The sequence below is a fragment of the Nicotiana sylvestris genome, chromosome 11 (genome assembly GCF_000393655.2).
Source record: "Nicotiana sylvestris chromosome 11, ASM39365v2, whole genome shotgun sequence".
Lineage (NCBI taxonomy): Eukaryota > Viridiplantae > Streptophyta > Magnoliopsida > Solanales > Solanaceae > Nicotiana > Nicotiana sylvestris.
In genome coordinates, this window is record NC_091067.1 from 151,947,456 (window position 1) to 151,959,772 (window position 12,317).

At 37.6% G+C, this 12,317-nt stretch overlaps 1 protein-coding gene across 1 annotated transcript; it reads right to left on the reverse strand.

The window, feature by feature from the left end:
• Positions 1–9,913: 9,913 nt before the first annotated feature.
• Positions 9,914–11,598, reverse strand: LOC104238199 (glucan endo-1,3-beta-glucosidase, acidic-like). Its single transcript, XM_009792495.1, has 2 exons — positions 11,524–11,598; positions 9,914–10,872 (listed from the first exon to the last, which is right to left on the reverse strand). The coding sequence occupies exons 1-2, from the start codon at positions 11,585–11,587 to the stop codon at positions 9,914–9,916; spliced, it is 1,023 nt and encodes a 340-aa protein (XP_009790797.1). The 5' UTR covers positions 11,588–11,598.
• Between the last annotated feature and the right edge of the window lie 719 nt (positions 11,599–12,317).

A 12,317-nucleotide genomic window follows, 5' to 3' on the forward strand; every position in this document is an offset into this window, starting at 1 on the left:
CAACACAACTACTCTGGTAACATGACACATCAATACAATCTACAGCCACAACTCATGCAACACGTGCACCAGTAAGCAACAATCTGAACATGCTCAAATCATGAAAATGACTCAAATAAAAGAGCCGTACCGCAAGATCACCAGTACCACCACAGCAAAAATGCTGGGAACCCATTACATATCAAAGAAACAGAACACATGAATCTAACCTGAAGGGTCATACCTCCACATACTTCGCTGCAAGGCGCAACCCTATCCAAACACTGGTCCAACATGAAACACATCCAGTCGCTATGCTCAAACGGACAACCACGCGCAATTAGATATCTAGAACCAAGGCAAATCATCATAACCTCTGCGAAGCAATTGATATAACATTACATAAACCTGAAAGGACCCAACCGATATGCCGTCCGCAGAGCAATACTTAATGCTCCCCCGCTCAAATTCCACCGAGAGACCTCAATAAAACTGCGCCATGTGTGCCTGCAACCAACAATTCATAACGCCTCGCAACACAGAAAAGTAACTCATAGATCAACTCAGAACAATAATAGCTCAACAATAACCGAATCAGCACATCCCTCACCAATAGCGACTGAAGTCAACAAGGCCGTCTTGATGCAGAACACATATCCATATAGGTCTACCGATGAACCCATTATTAATAAGTTCCTGAAGTTGCTCCTTCAACTCCTCTAACTCTGTCGGTGCCATACGATACGATGCCTAGCACCAAATCAATACCGAAATCAACAACCCTGTTCGGCGACATGCCCGGCAGCAGGAAACACATCCGAAAAAGTCCCTCATCAGTAGAACTGAACAAATAGTAGGAGTCTCTACATTGACATCCATCACGAAGGCCAAATAAGAAGGAACACCCTTCCCAGCCATCCGTTGGGTCTTCAAAAATGACATCACCCTACTGGAAACAAAATTCGTCGAACCTCGCCACTCATCCGTGGTATCCCCGGCATGGCCAATATCGCCGCCTTAGCGCAATAGTCCAGAATAAGATGAAACGGAGACCACCAGTCTCTACCCGATATTACATCAAAATCTAACATACCCAGCGGCAAAAGATTGACTCGGTCTCTAAACTCCGATAGCCACTATACAGTGCAGATACATGTGAACCACAACCATAACATAATCTGCATATAAGAACTCCCAGTCTCCAACTCCATATAGCACACGAATCACCATACTTGATCCCAATTCCGCCATCCGAATATACAACACACCTCTAATACCCAATCATTCCATGAGAGATACTCTTATAATTCTTCGGTGCTACCAAACAAACTCGAATATCAGTAGTTGATCCAACACGAGAGTGCCGCAATACTAATGAAGTACCATAAACTTAAACACTTGCCCTTTTTCTGAAACGTATACCCCCGTCAAGCCACCCAAGTAGTGATATCATTTCCCTAATCATCTGGAGACCATTTCCCTAATCATCTGAAGATCATCTCCCTAATCATCTGAAGTTGCCTGCTACCTAAGGATTTTATGATTCTTCCTTTCAGAACTGAACCAAGACCTTACATATGCAATTCTCAAGCCTACACCACATACCGCATAAACCATACCGACCTAGGATAACCATGAGAACTTCGCATCCTTTCCGAGCCATAAGCAATTATGTACTCAACTAGCCAAGAACTTTCCATTGATCCCATCTAGAAGGGAATCATTGCATATCCCATGCTCCGCACAATCGTAGAAAATACACATCTCAAACCGTGGTAGAAACCATCAAGAACTTCCCGAATTCCACTTGCACAAAACAAAACCGTCAGGACTGAATCCTTCTAACTCAACCAAGCTACGCATGTCACTAAAACCCAAGAGAATTGCCACGAAACACCTGTAGAAACTCATTACCTCGTAAGCATCCGAAGAACTAATCATATCCTTACCATACCAATTTGGCCTACTACCAAGCTATCCCATCTATCCGAGTTTCCTTCAGATTCACCTTTAACTTGATACTCCTTCATGATATAACACCACAATTCCTTAACCAAGACTCACCATAAAAGACCCAAGCATAAAACCACATCGTCTAAGGCTCATAACCCGCTGAGTACTCTCTTAAATATCTCTAAAAGCACCACATTCGAAATACTTTACTCTGGAGAGACTTCCTGTGAATCTAAATCCATTACCTTCACTTTCCTGATGCTGATGTATATAGAATCCCCTAATTGATATCGAAATGCCACAAGTCCTGATACCCTCCACATGCAAACCTCTATTTCTAGCAAAAAGTTCAACTTGAAAAATCTCCAATTATTACATATGAAATCTTGAACGCATTAGAATCATTCTCTAGAGTCATGCACTCTACTCAAACTACAATTAGCCTGATCAAATGAACCAAACAACATGTGCCTCATTAGCACCCCGACAGTGCAGAATGTAACTTCACCTTAATGCAACCAAGCAACTTCCTGCTCTATGCACCGAGCATCCTTTACCAATAACCACTCAAGACACTCCGTGATTCTCATACACCTATGAAGCATAACATAACCTTTGTCAAAATTTTCCTTTACTCGATCCATCCTCGGTCTCAATATCCGTAAGCCATAACTGATTCACCCGTACGCCTTAAACTGGGACCAACATAGCACATAACCATGCAATCAACTAATCAATAGCAGACTCCCCAATTGGCTCAACGCTATAGATCAAATCACACAATAACTCATAATGTGTATACTCTATCACTGCCATAATACTATAGTGAGATTAACTCAATCCTTCATAGGCTCGTACAACAAAACCATCTATTACCTCAAATCTTCTACAAATCTCGCCTTAAATCTCGTAAAAGTCAAGCCCACTCTCTTAAGCGACCCCATTTTAAATTGTATCACACATATTTCACTTGTAAATGAGATCTTCCAACACACAGCATAAGGATCGCATAAACTTCGAAACACCCGCAGGAGATAACCCACCTGTTTCGCCTCAAACTAACATCTCTTTATATCCTTCCACACCAATAAACATTATGCAGTCACTTAATCTTCCTAAGTCTGAAATCATATATCGCAACATAAAATTTACCCCACTCCCCAACTAGAAAACATGAAAATATTCTTCACACTCCCATAACTCAGGGTTATACATCAAATCAAAAATGGAAATTAAGCACTAAATAGTTCTTCCCAAGCAGACCCTTCTCGTCTCGTTCAAATCATATGAATACATCTCGCAGTCATATCATACTCATCACATAGTCAACCAACCATCACTTCCACTAATAGGGACACTACTGAACATACAAGTTCAAAAATACGTGCTCACACAATCAACACCTCAGTGCTCAAGCTGTAGGCAAAAAAAACCCGGCCTCAAGTCTTCCAGACTGGCCCAACATCAACATACAGAGATCGCATTTCGCCCCTCGATCAGGGAATCACAAGACATCGATGCACATCTGATACTAAGCACTCATGCGCGCATACGAATGAGTGGAAGGAATTCAATGAGTTACATTTCAAGCTGAATCAAGGACGCACGATAAGAATTCAAGAATGTGAAGTTTTTCCTAAAATTTCTCCAGCCTCCTAAGGATAAGTATAGACGTCTCCTACCGATCCGCGAGACTCTAATAAACCTGCTCATGACTCATGGGCCTTATGTAACCTAGGCTCTTATACCAACTTGTCCCGACCCTAAACCCGGACCCGGTCGTGATGGCGTCTCTCGTGAAGACAAACCCAGCCGACATATTCCCACGTCATTTTAACCAATTAAAATAATAAGTATTAAGTCTTTAACATAATAAAACTTCCAGAAATAGCAGTGAACAGTATGATTTATGGAAATAAAACCAACACAACCCGACATCAGGGTGTCACTAGTCATGAGCATTTATCCATATACTAAAAATCTGATGTGTCTACACAACTATTACAGAGTCACTAACAAGAGAAAAGAAATGAGACAAGGGGGAGAAACACAGGGCTGCGATCGCCGGGCAGCTACCTCGTGCACTCTGAAATCTGCTGGGATCTCTCAACCCTCGCAAGCAGGACCTGAAGCACCTGAATCTGCACATGGGGTGTAGGGAGTAAAGTGAGTACTCCAACTCGGTGAGTAATAATAACAAATGAAGACTGAGCGATAAGAAATCACGTAAAGGCACGTCAACATGCTATAAAGAAGTAGTAAAAACCAATGATGCAGTGAGATCTCTTAAAAACATCTTAGCTCAGTTTAACTTCTTTAAAAAATACCTTTTTCACAGCTAAACAGGTAAATGAAAAGCATCTAGAACAGATAAACACACATAAGAATCCGCCCCTCGGGCACAATGTCAATAGAATCCACCCCTCGGGCAATATCATGGAACAATCACCAGCCCCTCGGGCTATATCTCATATCACAATGGGTACCCGCGCTCACTGGGGGTGTGCAGACTCCTGGAGGGGCCCATTACGGCCCAAGCGCAATATCAAGCGATCTCGTGGCATCATCAATAGGCTCTCGGCTTCATATCAACAAGCCACCTCATGGCGTACCATCTCAGGCCCTTGGCCTCACAATCACAAATCAGTGTATCACTGTTGCGACATATAGCCCGACCCAAAAGTGTCCTCACAACATAGGCCATTGGCCTTACTCAGTCAGAATCTCATAAGCCACTCGAGCAACAGTAAAACATGATGTTTATCCCAAAATATCTTTTAGAATATCATTTAATATGTTAAAACAGAATAAACATGGCTGAGTTTTGAAAAAAATAGTAGAATATAGCACGACTGAGTACAGATATACAAATCAAAACAGTGAGGAAATAGCAAAAAAAATCCCCTAAGGATCCAAATAGTTGGCACGAGGCCTAAATATGGCATTCAGTCCAAAACATGATGATAGCAAATAGTTTTCAATCAAATATGCGGTAAAATAGTCATTCGGGATGGACTAAGTCACAATCCCCAATGGTGTCCGACCCCGTGCTCGTCATCTAGCGTGTGCGTCACCTCAATATAGCACCACGATGTGCAAATCCAGGGTTTCATACCCTTAGGACAACATGTAAAATCATTACTCACCTCGATCCGGTCCAAACTCTAGCCCGCGATGTCTTTGCCCTCACGAATCGACCTCTGGATGCTCTAAATCTAGCCACAATCAGTACATAACCATTAAAATATGGTAAGGGAACAAAGCTCACTCAAAAATATCCAATTTACATCAAAAATCCCGAAATTGCTCTAACTTGGCCCCCGGGCCCACATCTCGGAATCCAACAAAATTATCATCAGTAGAATCATCATCCTCCAACAAGTCTATACGTATCAAGAACATCAAAATCGGATTTCAAATGTCCCCTAGAATTCCCACCCAAAAGTCTCTTAAATCCCAAGCCCTAATTATCCATTATTGCTACTGATTTTCCATGGATTTCAAGCTTAAAATGTTAAATTATCATCTTAGAAACAAGTTTAAGATCCAAAATCTTACCTCCATGAAATCCTCTTGAATTCCCTCTTCAATTAGCTCTCCAAAGCTTTCTCCCGAATGAAATATGGTGAAAACCCACTCAAAATCACGAAGGGTGAATTTTATATGTTCTGACCCAGCAAAACCGCATCTGCGGTCACACTATCGCATCTGCGGGGCCGTATCTGTGCAAAATCCTCCACTTCTGCGGAATTTCATTAATAGGCAATTTCCGCTTTTGTGGTTGCCTGACCGCACATGCGGTCATCGCAGATACGGGGACCAAACCGCACCTGCGACCACTTCTGCGCACCTGTGCCAAAATAACCGACTCTGCGGACCTCGCACCTGCGGTCCCCAATCCGCAGGTGCGGAAATGACAGGAACAGCAAAATCTGCAGCATAACTCAAATTCCAAACTTCCCGACAATCGTCCGAAATCACCCCGAGGCCCCCAGGACCTCAACCAAAAGTACAAATACATCATATACCACTACTCAAACTTGTACCAGTCTTCAAAGTATGTCAAACAACATCGAATGAACCAAATCACATCGAAATCAAGCCTAAGATTCCAAAAAAATTTCGAATTACGCTTTTGATCAAAAAGTCCATCAAACCACGTTCGAATGATCTGAAATTTTGCACACACATCACAAACGACACCATGGACCTACTCCAACTTCCGAAATTCCATTCTGACCCCTATATCAAAATCTCACCTATCAACCGGAGAATGCCAAAATCCCAATTTTGGCAATTCAAGCCTAAACCTTCCACGGACATCCAAAACGCATTTTGATCACGCTCCTAAATACCAAATCACCTAACGGAGCTAACCAAATCATAAAAATTCCGATCCGAGATCATATACTAACAAGTCAAATCTTGGTTAAACCTTCAAATTTAAGCTTCAAACTGAAAGTTGTTTCTTCAAAATTCATTCATGTTACCCTGGAAACCAAAACCGACGGTTTACATAAGTTATAATACATCACACGGGGCTGGTCATGCCTGAGAACTGGCGAGTAAAGTAAAAAAGCTCAAAACGATCGGTCGGGTCGTTACACTCTTCCACCAACCCAGTGGTAGAAAATCCTTTGCGAGGGGCTCTGGTGACTTTTGCAAGTAGAATTGGAGTTCATCAATATTCCTACTACTGGTTTGTTGATGCTCTCCTAGTGTAGACCAAATCAAATAATCTTGAACACATCATCATCATTCATAGTTGTTCCAGATGTTGAAGGATTACTTAAAGGAATATTTGCATCTACAACCGAAGAAGCATCAACAATGTTAGCATAATAATTATATAAAGTTTGTAAATATTTGCGTAGATCAGAAATACAAGTGTCAATATCAGGAGTTTCAGTTGGTCCAATATTCATATAAGTATATAAAGCTCTAATTAATTGGTAACACTTTATCATTTTGATAGTATGGTTTAAAATAGCACCAATTAGAGAAATATGGGGAATTTGGTAGAAATATTTTTAAACTTATCTAGCATAGATTCAACAACAGAAGCATATCCTTCTTTCTTCTTCAATTTATGTAGTAAAAGAGAAATTTCAGCAATATGAACTAAACCATTTGCAATAGTAGGATAATAAGCTCCAGAAAACTCAAGTGTAGCCACATAAAATTTTTGTAAAAATTGTACAACATCATGAATGGCATCCCAAGTTTTAGATGTTAACAAACGGCTAGGATCGGTACAATGAGAATTAGCAACTTCAGTTATAGGCATTCTATATTTATAACAACATCTTAAGAATAAATAAGTATAATTCCACCTAGTAACTATTTCTTCAGGTATGAGTCTTGGTTTTAGTCCATAGTGTACATATTTTTCATTAAATGCATTTAATCTAGCACTTCTATTATTTCCTTGAATTAGACCAACAACTCTCCTAACTAAAGTAATTTCAGCTCTAAATAATTCAAGGTCACTCTTCACAATCAAGTTATAACTATGACATGCACATCTAACATGAAATATTTCAGGAAGTGGTGGGTATAGATGCAATTTTAATATTGTAATAGCACCATTGTTATTAGAAGCATTATCAAATGACATACACAAAACTTTTTCTGCGAGATTATAAAATAGCAACTTCATGGATAGTATTACTTATAAATGCACCAGTATGACTTTGATCATCATCATATTTAAAAGCAATAATACGTTTTTGCATACCAAAATTATCATCTATCCAATGGGATGTAACAGCCAAATAATCATTTTTATTTACAGCATGACCAATATTAGAAGTAAGAGAAACTCTACAAGGAAGACTTGTGAACAAATAACGTATATATGTTTGATATTGTCCAAAAAGCCTAAAGATATCAGCTCTACAAGTACTTCTAGGAATACCTTTAAACATAGGGTTACAAATTCTTTGAATATAAGTAACAAGATACGGTGAAGAAGCAAAACTAAAAGGTAAGCAACCTAAAACAATCAGTTTAGCTAATTCTTCCCGATCTTTCTTAATATCGTATTTACCGAATAATCTCCCAGTACTCGGGTTATGTTTTTGTTGCCCAGATTCCTCATCTACTCCCCAATCAAGTGGGTGTTTCTCTTCCATATGCCTACGAAGTTGACCCGTTCCCCCTCTCTTGCCGGGCTCATGTTTATAATGTTCATTGCAAATTTTACATTTTACATAATTTTTTTGATTTTCTAGTCTTTCAAAAAACATCCAACACTTACTTCTTAATCGTCGATTCTTATTAATAGGGAGAGGAGGCCTACTTGTTCCACCCCAATATTTTGAGTTTGACTAGCATTACCAGGTGTAGGCGGTGGTGCTTAAAGATTATCGGGTGATTGAATATCATCTAAAATATCATTTAAATCATCATCTATACCAAATTTTCTTGCATTCACTCATAATCTACATTTAAATTTTCAAGTGACTTTCAGAAATATGTGTAAAGTTACTAGAAGAACCAACTCCACCTCTTGACCTTTTGGAAGTTTTCTTACTACCACCTTTACTAGTGCACGCTTTTTTGGCTGCTCTAAGTAAATTCATTATGTAAATTAAATTAATAATTCTAAATAATAAAATAAGTGTACACCAAATAAGAGAAAGAGATGGAACGAGTGTACCGGGATTCCGGATACCGCACTAATTTTGATATCAAAAATCAAACTTCAATTGATAGACCGAAACTAGATAGTTGGTACTTGATAGTACTTGATACCACACTTCACTTGAATACTTGATATGTAATAATAATAATTTTGTAATGGCTAAACTAAATAATTGATAAAACTTAAAATAATAAATAATTGAGAAATTGTCATTTCTCAATTTGACCATTGGCAACGGTCCAAATAATTTTAAAAAAAAATTCTCAACGGTAACCGGGCTGATAACGGGTTGCAGCTCATTAACAACCCGTTAACGGGTCACGGGCTTAGCAGGTACGGTGCACCGTTATCCAAAACCTGTTCGTCCAAAACCCGCCCCCCGACCAACCCGTCCCAGCCCGCACAATAAGCAACAGTAACGGGCTGAACCGAGCTGACCTGGATTAAAGCGGATTGAAAATGGGTCAGCCCAGCCCGATTAACACCTATAATTCAAACAGAGACTGAAATTGGTAAATCTTATCTAAATTTGAGAAAATGTGGGCAGTTCTACATTAATTCAAGAAACTCCAAGAAATCAGTAACCCCAAATTAAAAAAAAAAAAAGATTAATCAGAAGAGAGAATTAACCAAGGTAAGTTGTTCATCATGAGAGAGAGAGGGCCCTTTGATCCTTTGTAGTTTTGATCGTAAGTTGGTCAATAATATCTCATCCGTTATTTTTGAGGAGTTTTGATCGAGCGATGTATAATTATCACCAAAACACGTTCCTATTCAGGATGGAACGAATCACCACCACAAGATGAGTCAAATACATCTGAATCGTTGGTCAAACTTTTGATCCGATGGTTAAAGACAAATAAATACAATATCTTTTTCTTGTCTTATTTGTGTCTATATTTCTTACTTTATGTTTAATATGCACTTTGCGACCTTCACTAACTCAGATTCGTTTCTTTATGGTTTTTTTTAATTCTCATAAAGTAATATAAGCAATGGTCAGTTAAACTTAAGTGCAAGCACGCAAAACTAATAAAACAAAGCAATATTTCTTTTCTCCACACCTCTTAATAAGTTTCACTATAATGAAATAAGTACCTTTTGGCCCTCTTTTATTTAGGCAATTGTTTCATGTCTATATTATCCAAATTTGAACTCTTATTAATAACATTTGGACATGTAATCCCTTTAAGAAATTGAAAAATAAAGAAAATAGAATAAACCATCTCGGACTTGGCTCAAGCTCGACACGAATTCAAAAAAGAATCATTTAACTTTTCAAATAGAAATAGTGCCATATAAAGTTAATAATAGCTAGAGTATTGAACTCCTATACTAGTTGAAGGTAAGATTATACTTCTGAGTTTTATCAGGATGGAAAACTCCAAAATACTTCTCCGTCTCAGCCCCAATCTTAATATTTTCATCAAACATAGCAAATAAATAAGTTTCTATTGCTTTTTCAGGCTTGTGTGGAGTTCCTGCACCTAACTTCACATGACTAATCAAATTCCTATAATAAGTCCCAGCATTTTTCATACTTGCTCCAAATCCACCATCAGATGGCCATCCACTTTCAGCAACAACAATTTGTACATTATCTCCACCAGCTTTCTCAACTGCATAATAAGTTGCATCTAACATAGCATCGAAAAGATTATGATAGCCCGTTGGGTCAGGCTTTTTTTGTGTAAATAGTGCATAAGGGAGTGGAACCTGATCAGGGTTGCCAATATAACCATAGTATGGATAAATATTCGCTAGCAAAGGAAGGTTATTTTGTTTCAAGAACCCGATAATCGGGTTGATGAAACTGGTCACATCATCGCTAAATACTGACTTAGCTGGTGGATATGTATTTGTCAAAAGCCCAGTATCTATCGTCGTTGTGGCCTTCACTTGATTCTGCATTCTGAATTTTGTTATCGCCTGTTGCACATTTCGCAATGCAGGAAGAACAAATGGAACAAATTGAGATGTCCCAACATTTTTAGGAGATACTTCATTGCCAACACTTATATATTTGAACTTGACTTGTGGGAAATAACTCTTAATATTGGCAATGACCCAATTTTCAGCTGCCTTAGGATCTGTACTGAAGGATTGAAGATTGTCATTAGAAATATCAAGAATAATGCTAATGTTACTTCCCTTAAGAGCATTGAGTGTTTCAGGAATTGGATCATAGACTCTCATATTTGTTATGCCATTAGCTTTATAAAGATTTACAACATCTTGTGATGAAGGTAAGTTGTTGCCATTTCTCCCATAGCATACTCCAAGAGGTTGTGCATCTGCATTATAAAAATCATACCATAAATAGAGAAAGTTGTATTAAGATCACACACCATAATTAAATACCTAACTTAAAACCTATGTTGAGCGGTCTCTTCAAAATGCCGTCGTATTCGTGTTTGAACCTTCAAAAAATGCAATACTTTTGGAGGATCTTACTCGCACCCGAGGACATTTTTCGTATATATAGTCCGAGCAACATAGCTTAAAACCATTTGAAAGTAATATATAACATGTTTTGCATAGGATTTATGTTGTATACACTAATAGTGTAAAGATGATAAATACTATTCTTTTCAACTCACTAAATAATATTAATTAAATACAATTATATTACCTATTTTACAAGGTAGGGATAAGATCTGCTTACACACTACCTCCCCAGACCCCACGATGTGGGATAATACTGGGTATGTTGTTATAGTTATATTACCTATAATTATATTTAAGTAACTTGATTATATAAATACCTTGTACACAATTTATGCATAATACTTAAAACTCATATATTTTCATAAGTTACCTAACAAAATATGTCTATGATACAAAATCATATCAATGATGCTCCTTTGCTAAAATAATACTAGTATATAATGAAAATAATGAAATGTTTAAAGTAAAACTAAGATTAGGAGACGATGAGAAAATACCTATTATTTGAAGGCATGTCATTAACATTCCAACAAATACAAACACCAACAAGCTAGCCATCATTGAAGCAAATATGAAACAAATGAAATGTACACGGGGGGGAAAGGACCAGATGATGGCTTCTTATATAAGGGGGATAATGGCTATTAGTGTAATGTTGAAACTAGTTCCTGCAATCTAGTCCAAGTTAAGTATATGTGAAATCATTTAATACACCAAATTACCTTCTTGGAATAACATAGGACATAATTGGTCAAAAATTAAATTATTGGAATTAATTGATGGATTTAATTTTACCTCTTAATTTAGATTTACCAGCCATTATTTTATGAGTAGCCCTCAAAATTTACAATTTAAATCAAAATTAAATGATTTTTAAGATCACGTTTGAATGATATACCAATTTAAAAATATCAATACTCTCCACAAAGTTGTTATTTAGTACATTATGCTATATTGGTTTAAGATGTTAAACAACTTTTTTGGGTGTGGTTAAAAAGGTTGTAGCAATTCGAAAATAAGTTTAAATTTAATTATTTGACTACGTAAGAGTTACTTATTTACACAATCAGATAAACCAATTACGTATAAATGTTTACACTCAAAATGATTTATTATTAGCTTGTTTGAGTTAGTCAAATTACACTCCTATGCAAAATTAATTATACCACTAGTGAATTAAAATAATTTTTTTAAAACTATATATGCCGTCATTCAAGTAAGTCAAAATTTGAAGGATTTAAAATTATGATAATCGATCAGTTATTCACTTTCTATTAGTGTTCACTCAGGT

What these genes read in the sequence shown, in the direction of transcription:
- LOC104238199 (XM_009792495.1), bottom strand. Translation starts at nt 11,587, where the DNA reads ATGATGGCTAGCTTGTTGGTGTTTGTATTTGTTGGAATGTTAATGACA. An exon ending in GACATGCCTTCAAATAATAG is followed by an intron (nt 10,873 to 11,523) that starts GTATTTTCTCAT and finishes TTTATAATGCAG; the next exon opens with ATGCACAACCTCTTGGAGTA.